The following is a 17565-nucleotide window of genomic DNA, read 5'->3' as shown; positions in this document are numbered from 1 at the left end:
GCTGGCTGCGAGGAGACTTATCTGTCGCATCGAGGCAATGTTCTAAACTAATACCTTTACGCACTACTAGAAAGGCAATATCAGACTGTAGGGAGTATATGACGATAACACAATTGCAAACACTCAAGGCCCGTCCTTTATGGGTAAACAAAAACGTCCGACTCAAGACAGAAACGTTTTATACAAAGCCACTTATCAATGCGGGAGTTTTTGCCACAATGATCTACAAAACGACTCGGGAAACTATATGACCTATGACCAACTGGCAGTCAAGTACCACCCAAACAATATAGATTTTAAAACCTTTATTAAAATGATCGCTGCTCTCCCACCTGAGTGGGACCACTCCACGGCAGGATCTCCACCCGATACTAAACTAGTCAACACTTTAAGGCAGATACTTCAGGTACATATCTTATCAAAAACTTTATACAATGAGATAAAAGCATACACTACTGATCGTCCCCATAAAGAACAACGCAAGTGGGAACGGGATTTAAATCTTGTACCGAACACAACTCCTTGGGACAGGTAATATGAAAACACTCGTAAAGCCACAATTGAAACTAAACTGCGATCCTTTCAAATTAAACTTAATCTTCGTGCGATTGTGACCAATGATGCGCTATTCTCTTTTGATATAACTGAAACCAACCGGTGTGTTTTTTGCAATTTAAATGTTGAAACAATTTCTCATGTGTTTTTCTATTGCGAACATGTTGTAAAGTTTTGGGAAGAAGTCACTGCTTGGATTTCAGCAAAACTTTTTATATCCCTACAAACCATTCAGGTAACTGTTCTGTTTGGTACTGCAAATGAGGATGATTTGCTAAACTGTTTACTGATTTGTGCTCGCTTTGTGATTTATCGATGTAAATACGCCAAAATATTTCCTTCTTTATTAATGTTCAAGAACATGGTAAAAACAGTGAAAAAATCAGAATACCATATTCTTGCTGCTTTTCGAGTTAAATAGTCCAGTCTGTAAACGTATACCTGTCGCTTCTTATAAGTGCTATCCATATTTTATCTCTCGTGCGTCATTTTCTTCCGCCGTGTAACTTATTATCGCGTAATAAATTCTAGATACGCCACTGGACATTATTATCATCAGGTAAAGCCTTTTACAAGAAGTAATCTTTGCAATGATAGAGCTTTTATCTTTTACAACGAAAACGAATATATAAAGATGACACAAAAAAGTCGAGCTTTGAAATGACAACGATACAAAAACAGAACTCTTGATCACTACGAAGTATGACAAATCAATATCATAGGAATATTTAAAACAAATTTAGGGCATCCATATAGATATATATTCAAAAAGGATAAGTACTGTAGCAGGAAACGGTGGCCTACATAACTGTTTTATTTATGAAATTACACGTTTGTATATTTACGATAAAATATGTACTTGTAAAGTAATTGCACAGTAATGAAGTCTACAATCAACTTAGGTTTAAATTTATGTACATTATTATCACACTGCTGATCAGATGAAGGTTTTTCTTAACTATGTATCGGAACGAACAGTGATCATGCATTACTAATTGTTCAGTACTTTGTTAAAGTTATTGCTCAAGATAATCAGCTGTAAATTTTGAACTTTACTTTCGTGCATCACAAAGTCGGAAAGCTTGGTCCATAGAAGGTCTTGTGCTGGTGACACACTAATAGAATTCCTTAGCTGCCTCCTGCTTTGGAATGTTGAGTAAGCCACTGCAATGTTATGTCTGTGAGATCAACAAAACATTTTTTCTATTGGGCAGACTACAAAACATGATCCTGCTTGCTGATTTCATGTTAAAAAATTGGAAAATTTAGTGTCATCGAGACACATCAATGCACACTAAAACAAAATAACTGAAATGGCTAAATCAGACATTTTACATTTATTTCTTTTGCCAACTTTAAAGCAATACATAAAAAAATGCTTACCAATGTTGTCTTTTTCCTTGCATGATATAGAGTAACAACAAATTTCCCTGTCTTGTATTGCAGCAAGATTTCTACAAAAAAAAATATTTTAGTTTTTTAAGTTCTTGAGCATCAACACAAACTTATGTTTTCTCGTTTCAATATTTAGTAAAGATAATTATGTTCTTGTTTGTACAACACATTTATTAGAAAAATTACAGTCGTTCTATAAGCTCTTTTTCATCTAGAGAGTCTGGAAGGTCTTTCTTGTTTCCCAACACCAAAACCTACATGACAAATAACATATTAATTTATTTTGCAACCAACTAAAGAAAACATAATAATGTGAATCATACTGGAATTCCTTGAAGCTGTGGCTTTTCTAACAAATTGTGCAACTCATTTCGGGAAGCTTCAACTTTATCATGGTCAGCTGCATCAACCATATAACTTGAAATAAAAAAATGGTAATTAATTTATTTTAAAGGAAGACTAACAATATACTTTAAGAATACATGACAAGTAAAACATTTAAAAAGACTCACAAAATATTTTTTTATAATGTCACAAAATACTCTTTTATAATGTCCGTTGTACAAAACAATTATTCCGTTTTACAAACATTAAGGCATAACATTTTTTTTAGTATACAGTAACATCTCGATTAAGTTCGCAAAAAAAAAATATATATTACAAAATCTAGCTCAAACTTTTTCAGAAATTTATTGATAGTTACATAAATCAAACATGTTAAGATAATTTATTGATGTCATTAATAGAGATTTAAACAAGCAACATTGCAGTGCCAAAACTAAAGATTTGTTAGCTGCAACTTACTTAAATGCATCCCTTGGTCTGACAATATATGAATAATAAACTATACCATGTCTATAAGCTTTTGTAAAAAGAGAAAAATGTATAACTTTAGTAAGTTACAGCATCCACGGTACCTGCCTCAAATCGTTACATTAGCCCAGAGGATTTTAAATTGTACCTCGCACAATGATTTCGCTGTGCATCTAAACTTTTTTTACCAGGTCATGGCTCCCTACAAATTAATTTTTTGAGTTTCGCTCTATAGGACTTGACTCCATACGCAAATTTTTTCAGAATAATTTGTTTTAGGACAAGGGTCTGCAACTTTTTCCTAGTTGCGGACCTGACCCAAACTCAGAAAGGTTCCGGTGGGCAATACTAAATTTTAAATGATACTTCTGTTAAACTTTTAATCAGGGGTGGACCTAGAATTTTTTGCTTTAACAATGAGTTTAATTAGCCTCCATTTAAAAAAAAACATGCATTTGTTTGGTTGGAACAGGCCCAGTAAGCTCTTGATATAAATTTTAATATTTAAAATACTCTTGTCAGTTTGCAAAAGAAGTGGTGGGAAGACAAGTTGGTTCCGGTCGCGGGCTATAGGTTGCCGGCCCCTGTTTTAGGTTGTCATGTTATGTCTTGACTTTGTGTCTCATTACTTGAATGTTGTTATGAACGTGTGAACATCATAGTTTCCCTGATTTGGGCTTATATTATACAACAACATGCATATGACAATATGTTAATAGTGCAAAATCACTAAGTTCGCCCCTACCACATAATTTGCACGAACTGCACAATTCAAGTTGCAAGTTTAACTGGGATATTACTGTAAAATAATTATATAAAATTTAAATTTTCACTAAAATATAAGATAACTTGTAACAAGTTTAATTTAAGTCAGGCATTTTTTACAATAGTTACTAATATTTGCCAGTCTGTTCTAAATTAAATTAAATTATTATCCCAAGGTAACTAAGAAACACATCACATACACAATAGCATTTACTCCTCTGCAATATCTTTCCCACATGCTACGGAATCTTGGTTGTCCTCCAATGTCCCAAACCTGAATACAATATAATAATAATATCAAGTAGACGCTGTTGCGGTTGTTGTATACAATATAACAGTGCGTTATTAAGCTTTTTCACAATCTATTACAAAGCAAACAAATTTTGTCATTTCTACTTAAATATCCCACTCTATATTTGGATAAAAAAGCTTCAGAAATTATCTTTCCTGTAAGCTAAGTTGCAGAACAAATTGAAATAGAGTGAGTTTTGCTATAAGCGATTGAAGTTTTGTCATGCATGACTGATCACAAATAGTCATGTGTGAAACTGGCCACTTGGTGGCCTGTAGTGATATAAAAACAAATAAAGAATATATCTTTTCCCAAGTCTGGCGCTTGTGGAGTGCGGAGCGAAAAATGGCAAGCAGAGCAAGTTACGCTCAGGCAGTGAATAAAAATGCGGCCAGCTTTAAGAGGCCGAATTCCTTAAGTATGAGGACAATTAATTTATTAAAAAGAGACAAAATTCTGAATCTTATAAAAAGTATTGATTATCCGCTGAAGAAATTAGTTGGGATTGCAGAAATGCGAGGCCAAAACGTCGACATAACTTGCACCAATAGACAAAATGTTTTGGAACGGTACACAAAGCTATGCGCAGCAGAATCAGTAAAATTTGTTAAACTATACGAAAATGACAAGATTAACATCGCAGTTGGCTGGGTGCCTATCCCTTTCCACAGTGAACTCATAGCAGAGGAAATATCGGCAAAATTTGGAAAAGTTGAAAAGGTGACACACAGGAAAGACAAGGTTGGGTTGCTAACCGGAATGAGAATCTTGACAATGAATTCAACGGACGTGGAAGAAAACCCTTTACCAAGTTATATTAGGATGGCGGACTGTGAATTTTACGTAACATATCATGGGCAAGTGTTCACTTGCAAGTATTGTGACTAGAAAGGTCACAAACAGGCAAACTGTCCCAAACGTCAAAAAGATTTTCCTCGGCTAGTAAAAAGACAAGAACAGCACAAGCAAGCCAAAGCACACGGAGAGACAAACGATAACGCAGTTGCCCCCCCAATCTAGCGCTGGCGTCAACAACGCTGATAACAATCCACACTCTACAACAGCCGTAAGCAGCATTCTAAACGATGCTGATAAGAACTCCCCGGACTTCAACTCTGAAAACAACGCCAACATCAAGTCAAGCACATCGAAGCTTACCAACAACTGGTCAAGGAAAGACGAGCTTCCTAACAGAAAATCTATTAGCCTATGTGCGACCAGAATTTCGCTGACATGCCCTGGCTGCCAAGCTGAAGCTGTGGTTTCGGCTCAGTCGAAAACTTTCGTTTGCTGGAGTTGTTCCAACAAGTCTTCCGTAGCAATGAAGTGCTGCACGGACGAGTTATTTCTGGTCGAAGAGGGTAAAGAAACATGTCAATGTCCTTCATGCGAAGGGACATTGAGACGTATGCCGTGCTGCGATGAGCTCCAGCCAAAATACGAAGGAAGATGTGCTTGAGTGCATACAGTGCGAAAGGTACTCTGTTGTCTGTAATTGTTTTACTGTTAACCCGCTACCTAAGATTACCATGTGTAAAGTAATACCCACTGCAAGTATAAGATAGTTAACTGTAGTTGGGGGAAAAAGCATTCCTGTCTTATGGGTCCTAATAAAGCGTTTAGATGTGATTGTGGCATGGAGTACGAATGGAACATTGATATTGGTGTTGAACGCGTTTAAATACTATTTTTATGTCTTTGAATATTATTTCACAACGTTCGAGGTTTAAACATTGCTATGAAAAGAAAATCGATTTTTAATTTTTTACGTCGTAAAAAGTGTCACGTTGCCCTTTTGCAGGAAACCCATGGTAGTGCTAAGCACGAAAAGTTATGGGGTATGGAATGGGGAGGGGAAGCGTTTTGGGCGCACGGCACCTCAAGCAGTAGAGGGGTGGCAATACTAATTGACAAAAACTTATCCTATTCCGTCTCAGGCACACGGGTAGACCATGAAGGTCGATACTTAATGGTTGAAATTACAATAAATGCAACCCCAATAGTAATTGTTAATGTTTACGCGCCGAATAAGGACGATCCAGAATTTTATTCGCTTCAATTTATTCGCCGTACTTGACAGCTTTTCCGATGCCCCAATAATCATGGGAGGGGACTTTAATCTAGTTCTGGACAATGTCCTAGATCAAAATGGAAGTGAAAAACATCATAACCGAAAAGCAAGAGAAAGTCTTTTGCAATATTATGACACATTCCAAACTAACAGATATTTTTCGCCACAAATTTCCAACCGTTAAAAATTTCTCAAGGCTTCAGAAACTACCAGCGGCATCATCGCGTTTAGATTTCTTTTTAATTGACGGATCTCTCGTCGAAAACGTTAAAAATGTAGACATAGTCCCCGGTATAATGTCCGACCATAATATAGCATATAGAAAAAAAATTAAAATAGTATCAAATATTTGGTCCGCGAGGGGTCTCTCTCTTCTCGGAAAAATAACAGTTATCAAGACCCTCATGATTCCAATCTTAACCTTTAAAATGAGTGTTTTCCTGGTCCAAATGCTTTATCTCAAAAGTTAAACGAATCCTCTTTACATTCTTATGGGGTCCAAATGGGAGAGGGTGAAAAGAGAGACTTTGAGTGCGAGTATTGCAAATGGGGGGCAGGAATGATCAATATAGATAATTACTTGTTATCCTTACATACGAAATGGATCTCTAAACTACTTGAAAAAAAAGGCGGAAGTTGATTAGAAACAAATCGAAGGCCCCTTTATCCAAGGTAAAAGATTAGAAGCGCTTCTTAATGGGAACATAGGAACAAACAATGCAATCACAAGGCGTATACTTCCTATGCGAACGTTACGTTGCGCAATAACGGCGTGCAAACAACTCTTGGAAATTATAGATGCAAAGTCAAACAGCCGTCCGCTTTGGCTAAACAAAAAAGTAAAATTCCGCTCAAATGTTTTTTTATGCCATGACTTATAGATTCCAATATAATTTTTCACCAGGATTTATTGAATAGAAACGGCGAGTATCTTCCATATGACATATTAGTAAATAAATTTAACTTTACACCTAACAACACAGATTTTTCCAATTCATAAAATTAATATCGAGTCTCCCAGAAGAATGGGATTCGGGTAGCGCAACAACGTTCCGATCGTATAGAACCCAAACATTAAAATTATTTATCCAGCAGTACAACTCCACCAAATCGGTTTACGAAAAAATACAAACAACAATTCTCTTTCCTCCAAAAGCTCAATTAAAATGGCACTGGACCTTAAATTGCGGGAGTGCACATCTGCCATGGGAGAAAATTTACCGCAACCTCTACAATTCAACAATGAAAACAAACTGAGAAGCTTTCAGATAAAGTTTAACTTGGGCGCAATTGTTACAAATTACTCCCTTTATTTGTTCGGTAAAACCGAATCTAACCAATGTACTTTTTGCAAAAAGGCCACGGAAACCCTGTACCACTTGTTTTATTTGTGTCCTGCTACGTGTCTATATATACTGGGAAAACGTGAGTGCTTGGTTAAGTACTAAACTACGAATATCGTGTGTTTTTTCCCGCGAGCAATTACTCTTTGGAGTGAACAAAAACGAACCTTGCAAAACATTTGTGAATTGTGTCCTTTTATGTGCGCGATATGTTATTTATCAATGTAAATATGCCGACACTGTCCCGACTATGTTACGCTTTTTACTGTTGCTATCTTCTGTGCGAACTTCCGAGCGATATTCGGCTTTAAAAAGAGGAAGTATGACAAAACACAAAAGTAAATGGTTGTTAGCTGCTTGAGAGCTTCACTATTTTGATTTGTTTTTCTTGTTCGTTTTTTTCGCTATCTATTTTATTAAAAAAAAAAACATCTTTTCAGAATCTCCTTTACTTCGGAGAACTTCTATAAATTGGAATTTTCAAGTTGCCATTTAAAACACCTTTATAATAGGCCAAACAAAATTTGTTAATTTTCACGCATGAGCGATTACGAAAAATCCTGAAAAGGACCAATTTTCAATCGTCGATATCTCAAAAAGTATTGGACCGATTTCAGTAAAATTTGTATTACTTTTTCTCAAAATTGCAGAGATTCTAGATATGAAATTTTATAAAAATCGATGACCTATGGTCATCGTTCGAAACTAACGCTTAATTACAAGCACTTACCCACCTGCAAAACTAAACGAAAATAGTTTTCTAGGTGTTATTATGCCATGATTAGCGCAACATCTGTGCCAAGCTGTGTGCCAAGTCAGCTAAAGTACAAGTGCGGTTGAGGAAAAAAAGTTGTGTCAATTGCACACTAAACATGTGGTCTTAGAATATGCTTATGACGAATAGTTTTGTGTTAACAATCATAACTAGGGCAATTATTTTTTGACTTTTGCATGTTAGGTCAAAATTATTTTAAATAAAAATCGATTAAAAATACATATCACACTTATAAAATTGAAAAAAAACTATATTTAGCTTTTTGAAATTGTCCATCCAAAAAAAAATTAGTTTTTAATTAAATGGAATGACATTTTAAGTGTATTAAATCTTCACTAAAGTAATAAACAATATACGCCAGCTTGCAGAATTAACCATGCAGGCCTGGTTAATCGCCAAAAGTTCAGCTCGAACTTCGTTTATGCTTTTATACCAGGGGTGTTCAAATGATTTTGCCATGATCCAACACAGCCAAACCTGACAACATGATGATCCACCAAATACGAATAGTAAACATATTGGACACGCTTTAATTTTCATGGTGCTTTATTTATGTAAACGCGATAAGTTTAATAGTTAATCTTGTTTAGTGTTTATTAACCTTTGTAAGGCAGGGCGCACATGACAAGCGAAACCAGCGCGATTTTTTTAGGTATACCAGCATTTCTTTCTTGCTTTTATTTACATTACCGAAAATACAAAAGTTTTTATTACATTACCGAAAATATGTCCAACAATTTTGAATGAGTTTTCCATTAACGGTAACGAAGCGCTGATCTAGTTCAAAAGACCGCATCAAAACGTAAACAAGCCGGATGCAGAAAGATGATTCGCGCGAAGCGGGGAAAAAAAAATTTCTGTCGCTGACTGATATCCTCAAACGCTCAGAAAGGTTAGCATTTGGGAGTCTTGTTCTATGCTTGATTTTTTACAAAATTCATTAACACTGACAATTGGTATTCACATGAAAACACTGTAGAAAGTTTATTTTTTTAAGACTATTAGAAGATCAGCACAAAACGCTGAAAAGATCCACCATTTGAACATGACCGCTTTATACAGTTGTGTGTCTTTAATTTTGATCAATATATCAAAAAATACTGTATTTTTTTGCTTGTGATGCAACTATTTATCCCATTTCTTATTCCAATAATATACTACATTTTTGTTATTAATTATTTTTACGTTGACACAGCTTTTTTTATAACCAGCATCTTGTTTTTCTTTGTAGTGGTTTATCTTTTTTGAAAAATATTAACTAAGCCTTTTCGTAAGTCTTGCATAAACTCGAAATATAACTGATTTGTGTTCAACCGGTAGTCAGTAAAACATTAAAAACGTGTGGTTGACGACGGCAAGACAATAATGCAGTACTTCAAACAACAATGTATTGTTTAAATTAATGTATTTCTAATAGGTCAAAATTTGTCAAAAAATATTTTTTCAGGTCAAAAATTGGCCGACATTTTAGTACGAAAATATGATATAATTTTTCCTGTACTACAAACAACTTACCCCCTTTTTGATCAAAAAAATAGTAAAAAGTCTTGACTTTGCGTTGTCAATTATCGACACTTGCTTATCAGCCAACCTAAACGAATATTGAATACCGGCATTTTGTGTTTGATTTTGGTTTCGCATTAGCTTAAGACCGTGACCCAATTACATTCAAAACGTTGCTGCATATTCCACGGCGCCTTTATTACGAAAACACAGTAAAAATATATTATAAACGAAGAACATACGAGCGAAGCGCAAAAATGTTTATGTTTGCATTTATTTAAAGTTGGCAAAAAATAGTTTGATAGGCACTCTCTCATCCAAATTTGGCATAAAGGCCTGAACCATGCTCAGCCAATATGAAATTTCTTAGCCAAAGCAATTTTAAAAATACAGTGCAATGAATGTATGGCACAATATAAAAATTCTTAACCACATCAATTTTTAAAATACAGTGCAATGAATGCACGGCTATCAGGCGGCACATAACATTAAGCTATTTAAAGTAACTCGCAACCTACTAAATGTGGCTCTGGGGCCCACATTTGGGCCACCGCCCAAAGTTTGCTGACCGTCGACACTCCTGCCAGGCGCCAGCTGCGAAACCGCTAGTGTGCAATAGTTGTGATTTAATTTTGGTAGAATCATGTTTTGACTATTAACAGCACAGTTACTCAAGTTCCTTGTACGAGACTAATATAGCGCTAACTTACAAGCACGTCTTTCACCACCTGCAATACTAAACGAAAATCGTTTTTCTCTGGTGTTATTATAACATGATTAGCGCAACATATGCACGGATTGTGTGCCAAGTCATCTAAAATACAAGTCCGGTTTAGAGAAAATAAGTTGTGTCAATTGCACACTAAACAAATGGTCCTAGAAAACTATTTTTGCATAAAAATGACGACTTTAAAACGCACACAACAGTCAAGACCACCTTTTAAGAGAATCTGCTTCATTTAAAAAGTGCCGTTGCACAAACATCAGATATTAGCCTAGACAGCGAACAGCATGGAACATTAAAAATGCACCTAATAGGTCTAAGTTTTTATCGAAAAAAGGAAGGGCTTGACTTATCGTTGTCAATTGGCGAATACAGACTTGTTAAACAACTAACCTGAACCAATAACGAAAGAGAAAACAATCCTGCTTTTACGGTCGACCAAACACAGACGAAAAACATTGTTTTGTGTTCGATTTTGGTTTTGTATTAGCTTAAGCTGCGTGACCTAATTACTAGATATCGACCGATATCACTTGTTTTGACCGATACTCGATTTTTTACAATTTTGTCACCCGATACCCGATACTGCTACCGATTTTTTTATATACCTGGGAAAAGCTAAAAACTTTAATTAATCGAAAATCAAATTAAAATAATGTTTTAGTTTATATGCAGACACCTTGATTTTCGGCTGCCTGTTCACCAGCATTTTGCCATACTAATTATGGTAATTGAACATGTAACCAAATCACATTCTGGTGTGTTGTTTTTGTAATAGGTCGACTAAATACACAGCTATAGCATGCAACAGTTCAAGCAAGTCATATATTCTTTGAATAACGAAAACTCATGACATATATCAATCAGGAATCACTAACAAATGTAAAACCCTTAGGATATAGCCCATGTGGTAGCAGCAAGTGTTTGACATGCATGATATTCAAGCAAACAGAGAATCAGTACCAATAAATGCCAACAACATTTTGTGTCGTTTACATTGGCTTAAATAACTATCAAACTATTCTCAGAAAGGTTAATAGTACAATGCCCATGTAATTTTACTGATGCCTAAACATGTCATCTTGAAGGAAGCGCAATACTCCAAACAAAGAAGGTAATTTTTTGGATCTGGGAGAAAATGACTTTCTGTTTAAATTATTGCGAAAATAAAGAATCATACCTTTATGGTGACATTTCCTTTTGTAACTTTTCTCATATTGAATCCAACTGTAGGGATCATATCTTCATTAAATTGTCCTGACTATAAATACAGCAAATTATATACATATTTAATTGTTATATCTTTATATTACAGAATATATATATATAATTGCATTATATTAACTTGGATATACCACTGAAGATGTCTACTGTCCTGTAGTTGAACTTAAACTTAATTTCATTTCATTTTTATTTTGTTTATTTTAGGGCCAGTAGGTACACACAAAAAGACTTTAACAAAAAAAACACATTTTCAGCAGAATATAAAATCGAAGAATAAAAAAATTGCAATTTATTAGTAAATGAACCTTGTGTGCTTTAGCTTTAATTAAAAAAAAATACCTACAGCAATAACATTAACAAAGGTTGTTTTTCCAGAAAACTGTAAGCCAACAAGTGTTAGTTCCATTTCTTCTTTCCAAAACAAAGCCCGAAACCAATCAAGAATTCTCCCAAAAAATGCAAACATGGTTACAAAAATATGTATTAATTTTTTTTCTCTGTAATATTCTCAGGTTATTGGTCATCCACAAAAATCTTAAGATTGCACATTGCAGTGTATAAAGTAGAGTACCAAGTAGGGGTGGGGAAGCAATTACTCAATAACTTAGTTACAAACTTGAGTATTAGTAATTTTTCTATTATATACTTGATATTTTCAAGTAATTTTGCTTTTAGCTAAGCAAACATCGTTTATTTGGAGATACGTTTTGTTTGTTATTAAACGGAATAGTTCATGTATAACATGACATTCCATGTTATGTATGTCAATATTGTTTCAAAAATTATGTTTTGTTAGGCAAACTTTACTTGTGACGTAAACAATGGATTTGTGACATAAAACATAAGTATTTCTCAACCAGTCGACAGCTCTTTTTGGTGGACCACGAAGGAGCCATTGTAATTTAAATAGGGCCAATTAACTTAGGTAAAACTTGTTCAGCTATACAAAGCAACATAATTTATGTCAAATGTGGCATGCGACCAAGTCAAAATGGCTTACAAGCACTTGCAACAAAATACTTAATATTATTCAGCCAGTTGTCAAACAAATATGTCTGTATTTGCCTGTTATGTCATTGCTGGAAAAAATCCTCGTTCTGCAGGACCTTTCACAGATAACAAATTGTCAGAGTGCGAATGTAGGAGTTGGCAAAAGTGATGCTTCCAGATAAAATATGTCTGTTTGAAGATACCAGCCTTTCCAAAAACACTATTGCAAAACGAATAAAATATATTGCTGACGATTTTTCAGGTCAATTATCCTCAAACACAGGTACATCTAAAGTATACAGGATCTCAAGGATCGCTTGCTATGATCGCAAAGATCGCTCCCTAGGATCGCAAGGATCGCTCGCTATGATCGTTAAACTTTGTCTAAAAAGTTCTACAGCGTGCTTTGAGAATTGGTTGATTTACTACAAGTTTTTACTTTTGGTTCAGTGTACTGGCTAGTCACGGGTGATTTTCTTAAAAATGGTGGTTAGAGGACCTTTCCAACAGTCTGTTCCACTAGTCCCTAGGTCATTTAATGAACACATTCCTAGATTTTAAGGATACTAGCATGTCGACTTTTAAAACCAGAGAGCATCTAATAAGGGATTGTTTACGGAGGGCAAGGACTGAAGAGTCGGAGTCCGACACGTAAAACTAACCGAGTCCCGAAACCGATGTGCGCAGTACCAAATTGTGAAACTGATATGTCTACCAACTGTAAATTGTAAAGGCGGAATAGCATATGGTGCATATTTTCTAACCATGTATTTTGAGTGGATGGATTGTGGCTACACCCCTATGAGTGAATTGCCGAAAATCCAACGTATTTATTTCCGTAAATTGGCGGAGTACAGGCTGTAGAGCAGTGGTCGGGAACCTTTTTATCTAAGTGAGCCATAAAAGTGAAATATTCATGATTGTTTTTCCAGGAGAACCATATAATACTTTTTACATAGGCTATATTATATGGTTGGAAAAAATAGTAAGTTGAGCAGGGCCGTTTATTTAGTTATCATTCAAAGCAGTGCTCCGCAACCTTTTTTTCACTTGCGGCACACCAACAGAGCTAAAAATATTCGGCGTCACACCTACGAAATATATGGCAATCGACAATAGACAACAAAACCAAATATGCTGGGCTCCCCAGAAAAAAAAGGCGATTTCTGAATAAACGCGCCGTAGGCGCCTATAATTTGGCTTTTTACGTCCTTTTATTTGCAAGTTTTGTGGTTTTACGCTCTTTCTAAAATATCGTTATACGGCCAAAGGAACACCAGCCATAGAACTGAAATTAGAACAACACCAACGTCGGAATAAAACAAATTTCGGAACTATAATACCTATCGTAATAACGTCTAAATCAGAATAAGTTCTAAACCCGTCGGGATGTTAGTTAAAAAAATGTTTTGAAGTTCGCTCTCCGGCGATTGGACGTAACACAGGTTTTAATAAAGTTTTCTATGAAGGAAAAGTTCATAAAGTTACATCTGGATTATTGCACAGGGTTTAAACGTTGCCTTGATGTACCATTTTTGTGTTAATTCTACAGAAAAAGTACCCTTAAAACCACAAACCTCCAGGAACGTCGCGGCACACCTGGCATGGTCTCGCGGCACACTAGTTGCGAAGCACTGATTTAAAGGACAGAACATAATATGCACCTAAAATAAATTAGCTAAGCTGCCCAACTTTGATTACGGAGTTTCACTGAAAGAAAGGCGCCTTTTGAAAATAAAGAAATTCGTGCGAAGCGCCGAAAATTAGCTAATGTGCAATAAAAAGGGAAATATAGAGCGGTTGTGGCTGCTTGCAGTTTTACATAAAGTGGTCGTAGCCGCTTGCAGTTTTATTTATATCATGCTCAGAAATGATAGGTCAAAGATATGTCTGCAAGCAAGATTATTTCATCAAAAGAGCCATAGATGGCTCACGAGCCACAGGTTCCTGACCCCTGCTGTAGAGTCAGATACGGACTCGGTTGATTATACACCCCTGTGATTGCTAAATATCCTACGTATTTAGTTACGTAAATTGGCGAAATACAGGCGAGTCGGGCTCGGGAATCGCTGAAATCGCACGTATTTGATTTTTTTATTATTTCTGAAGATGTGTTCTCCTGAAGAAGAAAAATGATTGATATAATAAACTTGGGTTGCAAATTTTGCCAAAAAAAAACTATAATTTCTGCATTTTGAGCATGTTTCCATGTTTTTTTTATTATAGTCATCTCAATACATTTTCTTGTGCAATATTTCTACAACATTTATTTCGCAGTTATGCGAGCGATCCTTGCGAGCGATCCTAGCGAGCGATCCTTGCGATCCTAGCGAGCGATCCTGGCGAGCGATCCTGGCGAGCGATCCTTGCGAGCGATCCTTGTGGGCGATCCTTGCGATCCTGTATATTTTAGATGCACCCTCAAACACACATAAATTTGAATGTTTTTCTATTGTGTTAAGAGTTGGACAACCCTGGTCTACAACTTTATTACTAAATTGTATGTTAGCTTTGCAGAACAGATGCGAGTAGTGCAAAGACAAAATTCTGTACCCAGGTATATTTAAAAAATGTATTTTGACTATGCTAAGTTAGTGTTTCACAACCTGTTTTGCAGCAACACAAACACCAGGAGTAAGTATATCATTGAAGCTTAGATGACCCAAATCCCATTACTAAACTTTTTATAAGTGAACACATCTAAAAATAAATGGCATAAATAAACTTAAATTTAATTAATAGTAGCCATGTTAACATTTTACATATTTCTCCTAGAATTTTGTCAATTTTCGGAGCTATCTTATTCAGAGCCTATCTCAATAAATGTATCCATGTCAACTACTGTAGCTGGTGACCAAACCACATTAAACAGCCATGAGTTTTAAAACATTGTACTAAGGGTATGTAATTCATGTCCCCAAAACGGTCAGGTATTACTTGTCATAGATCGATATAGAGGTTTACTTAATCTGGGCTGTTATTAAGTTCTTTAACAATTTGGGCCAATTTTTGCCTATATTTTACTATAAAAATGTTATACTGTTTTGCCCTAAAACAATCAAATTTTATATTTCTTGAGGTCGCTATTAGTGAATTGTTTTTACTTTCATTGCTGACTGATTTAACATGTGCTTTGGTTTACAGTGTTTAATTCAGCACCATGCGAACTGCGAAGTTAATATACAAAACAGAGTTCTTTATTTTAGGCAAAACAATCCTTAAATCTTTAATGCATTTTATTTCACTATGCAAAATAAACAACATTACTAAATTTGAATATGCTGTTGCTGCCAGGCATTGTTTCAATTGTAAAATTGTTCTCAGACTCGATAACCTCTCGGGCAAATCATTTGAGATTGCTCGAATAGGATATCGAAACGTTCGTACTTTATTAAAATTATTAAATTTATTGTCATATGTGAAAAGTTTGACTAAAAATCTTCGTTATTCAAGTTATGGGACTTCTGTTTTAGCCCGATTTGACGTTTTTGCACTTTATCGATTTGGTACATAGAAGTACAAAAACCACATACAGCAACATACGTTATTTGGGTTAGGGTTAACGTACTTGTGTTTGGGTTGGTCAAGCATTATTATTCATAAATATAATAATACTTGACCCCTCCACAATAACACTAACTGACACTGAAACCAAATGATCTGTGTTGCGGTATGCAGTAATTGTAGACCGTTTTTATTGCCTCCATTTCTACTTACCAAATAAAACGAGATCCAAAATTTTTGACGTTTATGAATTGAAAAAAAAAATTAAGGCCGAAATATGACTGCATATTGACGTTAAATATTAAGGCCAAATATGTCTAATTTCTGGCTAAGTTAGATTGCCTTATTAACATAAATTGTGTGAAAAAATCTGATCGATATATTATTTTCCTTTGGATATATTACACATAACACAAGGAAATTTTAAGCTTCATACTTCCGTTGATTCAGAATCCTACCAAATTTTCTTTTGCAATGACGAAGAGAGTTGTAAAAATTGAAAGTATATAAATATAGGAGAATAAATGGCGCTGGCTACCACAGCGTTGAAATAATTATAAGCAACGCACGGGTGAGGGTGGGTCAGGTATTATTATTTAATAATATTGCTTAACCTACCCAAACGCTAACCCGCACCCTCACCCAAAAAATGTTCGTTGTGGAAGATTCTAGATCAGCGCCGAATAAATATAATAATACTTGACCCACCCAAACCCAAACGATAACACGAATCCACCCAAATATTGTTCGCAATATAAACCCCCGGACGAAAATGTGGTAGGATTCTGGATCAGCGCCAAGAAGGTATTGATAGGGAATCTTACAGAATTTCTATTAATTAACCAACGTTAACAAAGAGAAAGTACTGATCCTGGGGTAATACTAATTTACCGAATGATCAATGGTCGGAACGCTCACTAATTTAAGTGTTACCCCGTTAAAACAAGTATTAAACCAACGCACAATATTTGAGTTGGGGTGGGGGTTAGCGTTTGGGGTGAAGGTGGGTCAAGTGTTATTATATTTAATAATAATACTGTGAGCGTTCCGACCATTCCGACCATTCATCATTCCGTAAATTGGTGTTACCCGTTCGCTGCCGCTCAAAAACAATAAAAAGTAAAGGGAAATTCCCAGCGTAGATATAACTATTGTTTAGCTATAAAAACCTATAAGCCAGTAAATCAAAGTACAAATTCTAAACGTTTTTTTTTCTATGTATAACAACATGAGTGACCAAAAGCTAGTCAGCAAATAATTTCTGGCAGATTATTTCAACGTCAAAATAAACTTAATTACGTATATTTTTTTCGAAAAAAATTTTTACCACCGTCTTGAGAATGGACTATATTTCTTAGATTTTGAAAAAAAAATTAATATTCTCAAAAATATTAATATTCAATATTAATATTCGCCATAAAAAATAAATTAAAAATTTCATCCCAGGTTGAAACTCATATTTTTGAGTAGCGCAGGAGTAAACCTTTCCAATGATGCCTCGCTTGCTATAAATTTGTTGAGGAGTAAGGGTTTAATTCGGCAAAAACCGATATTAATATTCATGACATATCGCGATAATTTTTTAAAGTCTCTAGTATCCTTATTAAAAAT

General features: G+C 35.2%; 1 protein-coding gene across 1 annotated transcript; it reads right to left on the bottom strand.

Annotated features, from left to right (window-relative positions):
- Positions 1-949: 949 nt before the first annotated feature.
- On the bottom strand, positions 950-17041 carry LOC146148570 (ADP-ribosylation factor-like protein 8B-A). The gene is made up of 7 exons (XM_083386473.1): positions 11804-17041; positions 11417-11497; positions 3729-3802; positions 2274-2367; positions 2137-2204; positions 1939-2009; positions 950-1733 (listed from the first exon to the last, which is right to left on the bottom strand). The coding sequence occupies exons 1-7, from the start codon at positions 11924-11926 to the stop codon at positions 1684-1686; spliced, it is 561 nt and encodes a 186-aa protein (XP_083242599.1). The 5' UTR covers positions 11927-17041; the 3' UTR covers positions 950-1683.
- Positions 17042-17565: the final 524 nt, after the last annotated feature.

This window comes from Ascidiella aspersa, chromosome 4, assembly GCF_963924565.1.
Source record: "Ascidiella aspersa chromosome 4, kaAscAspe10.2, whole genome shotgun sequence".
In the NCBI taxonomy this organism is placed as follows: domain Eukaryota; kingdom Metazoa; phylum Chordata; class Ascidiacea; order Phlebobranchia; family Ascidiidae; genus Ascidiella; species Ascidiella aspersa.
Note: the sequence above shows the minus strand (reverse complement) of the source record. Positions and strands in the feature narration are given on the sequence as shown.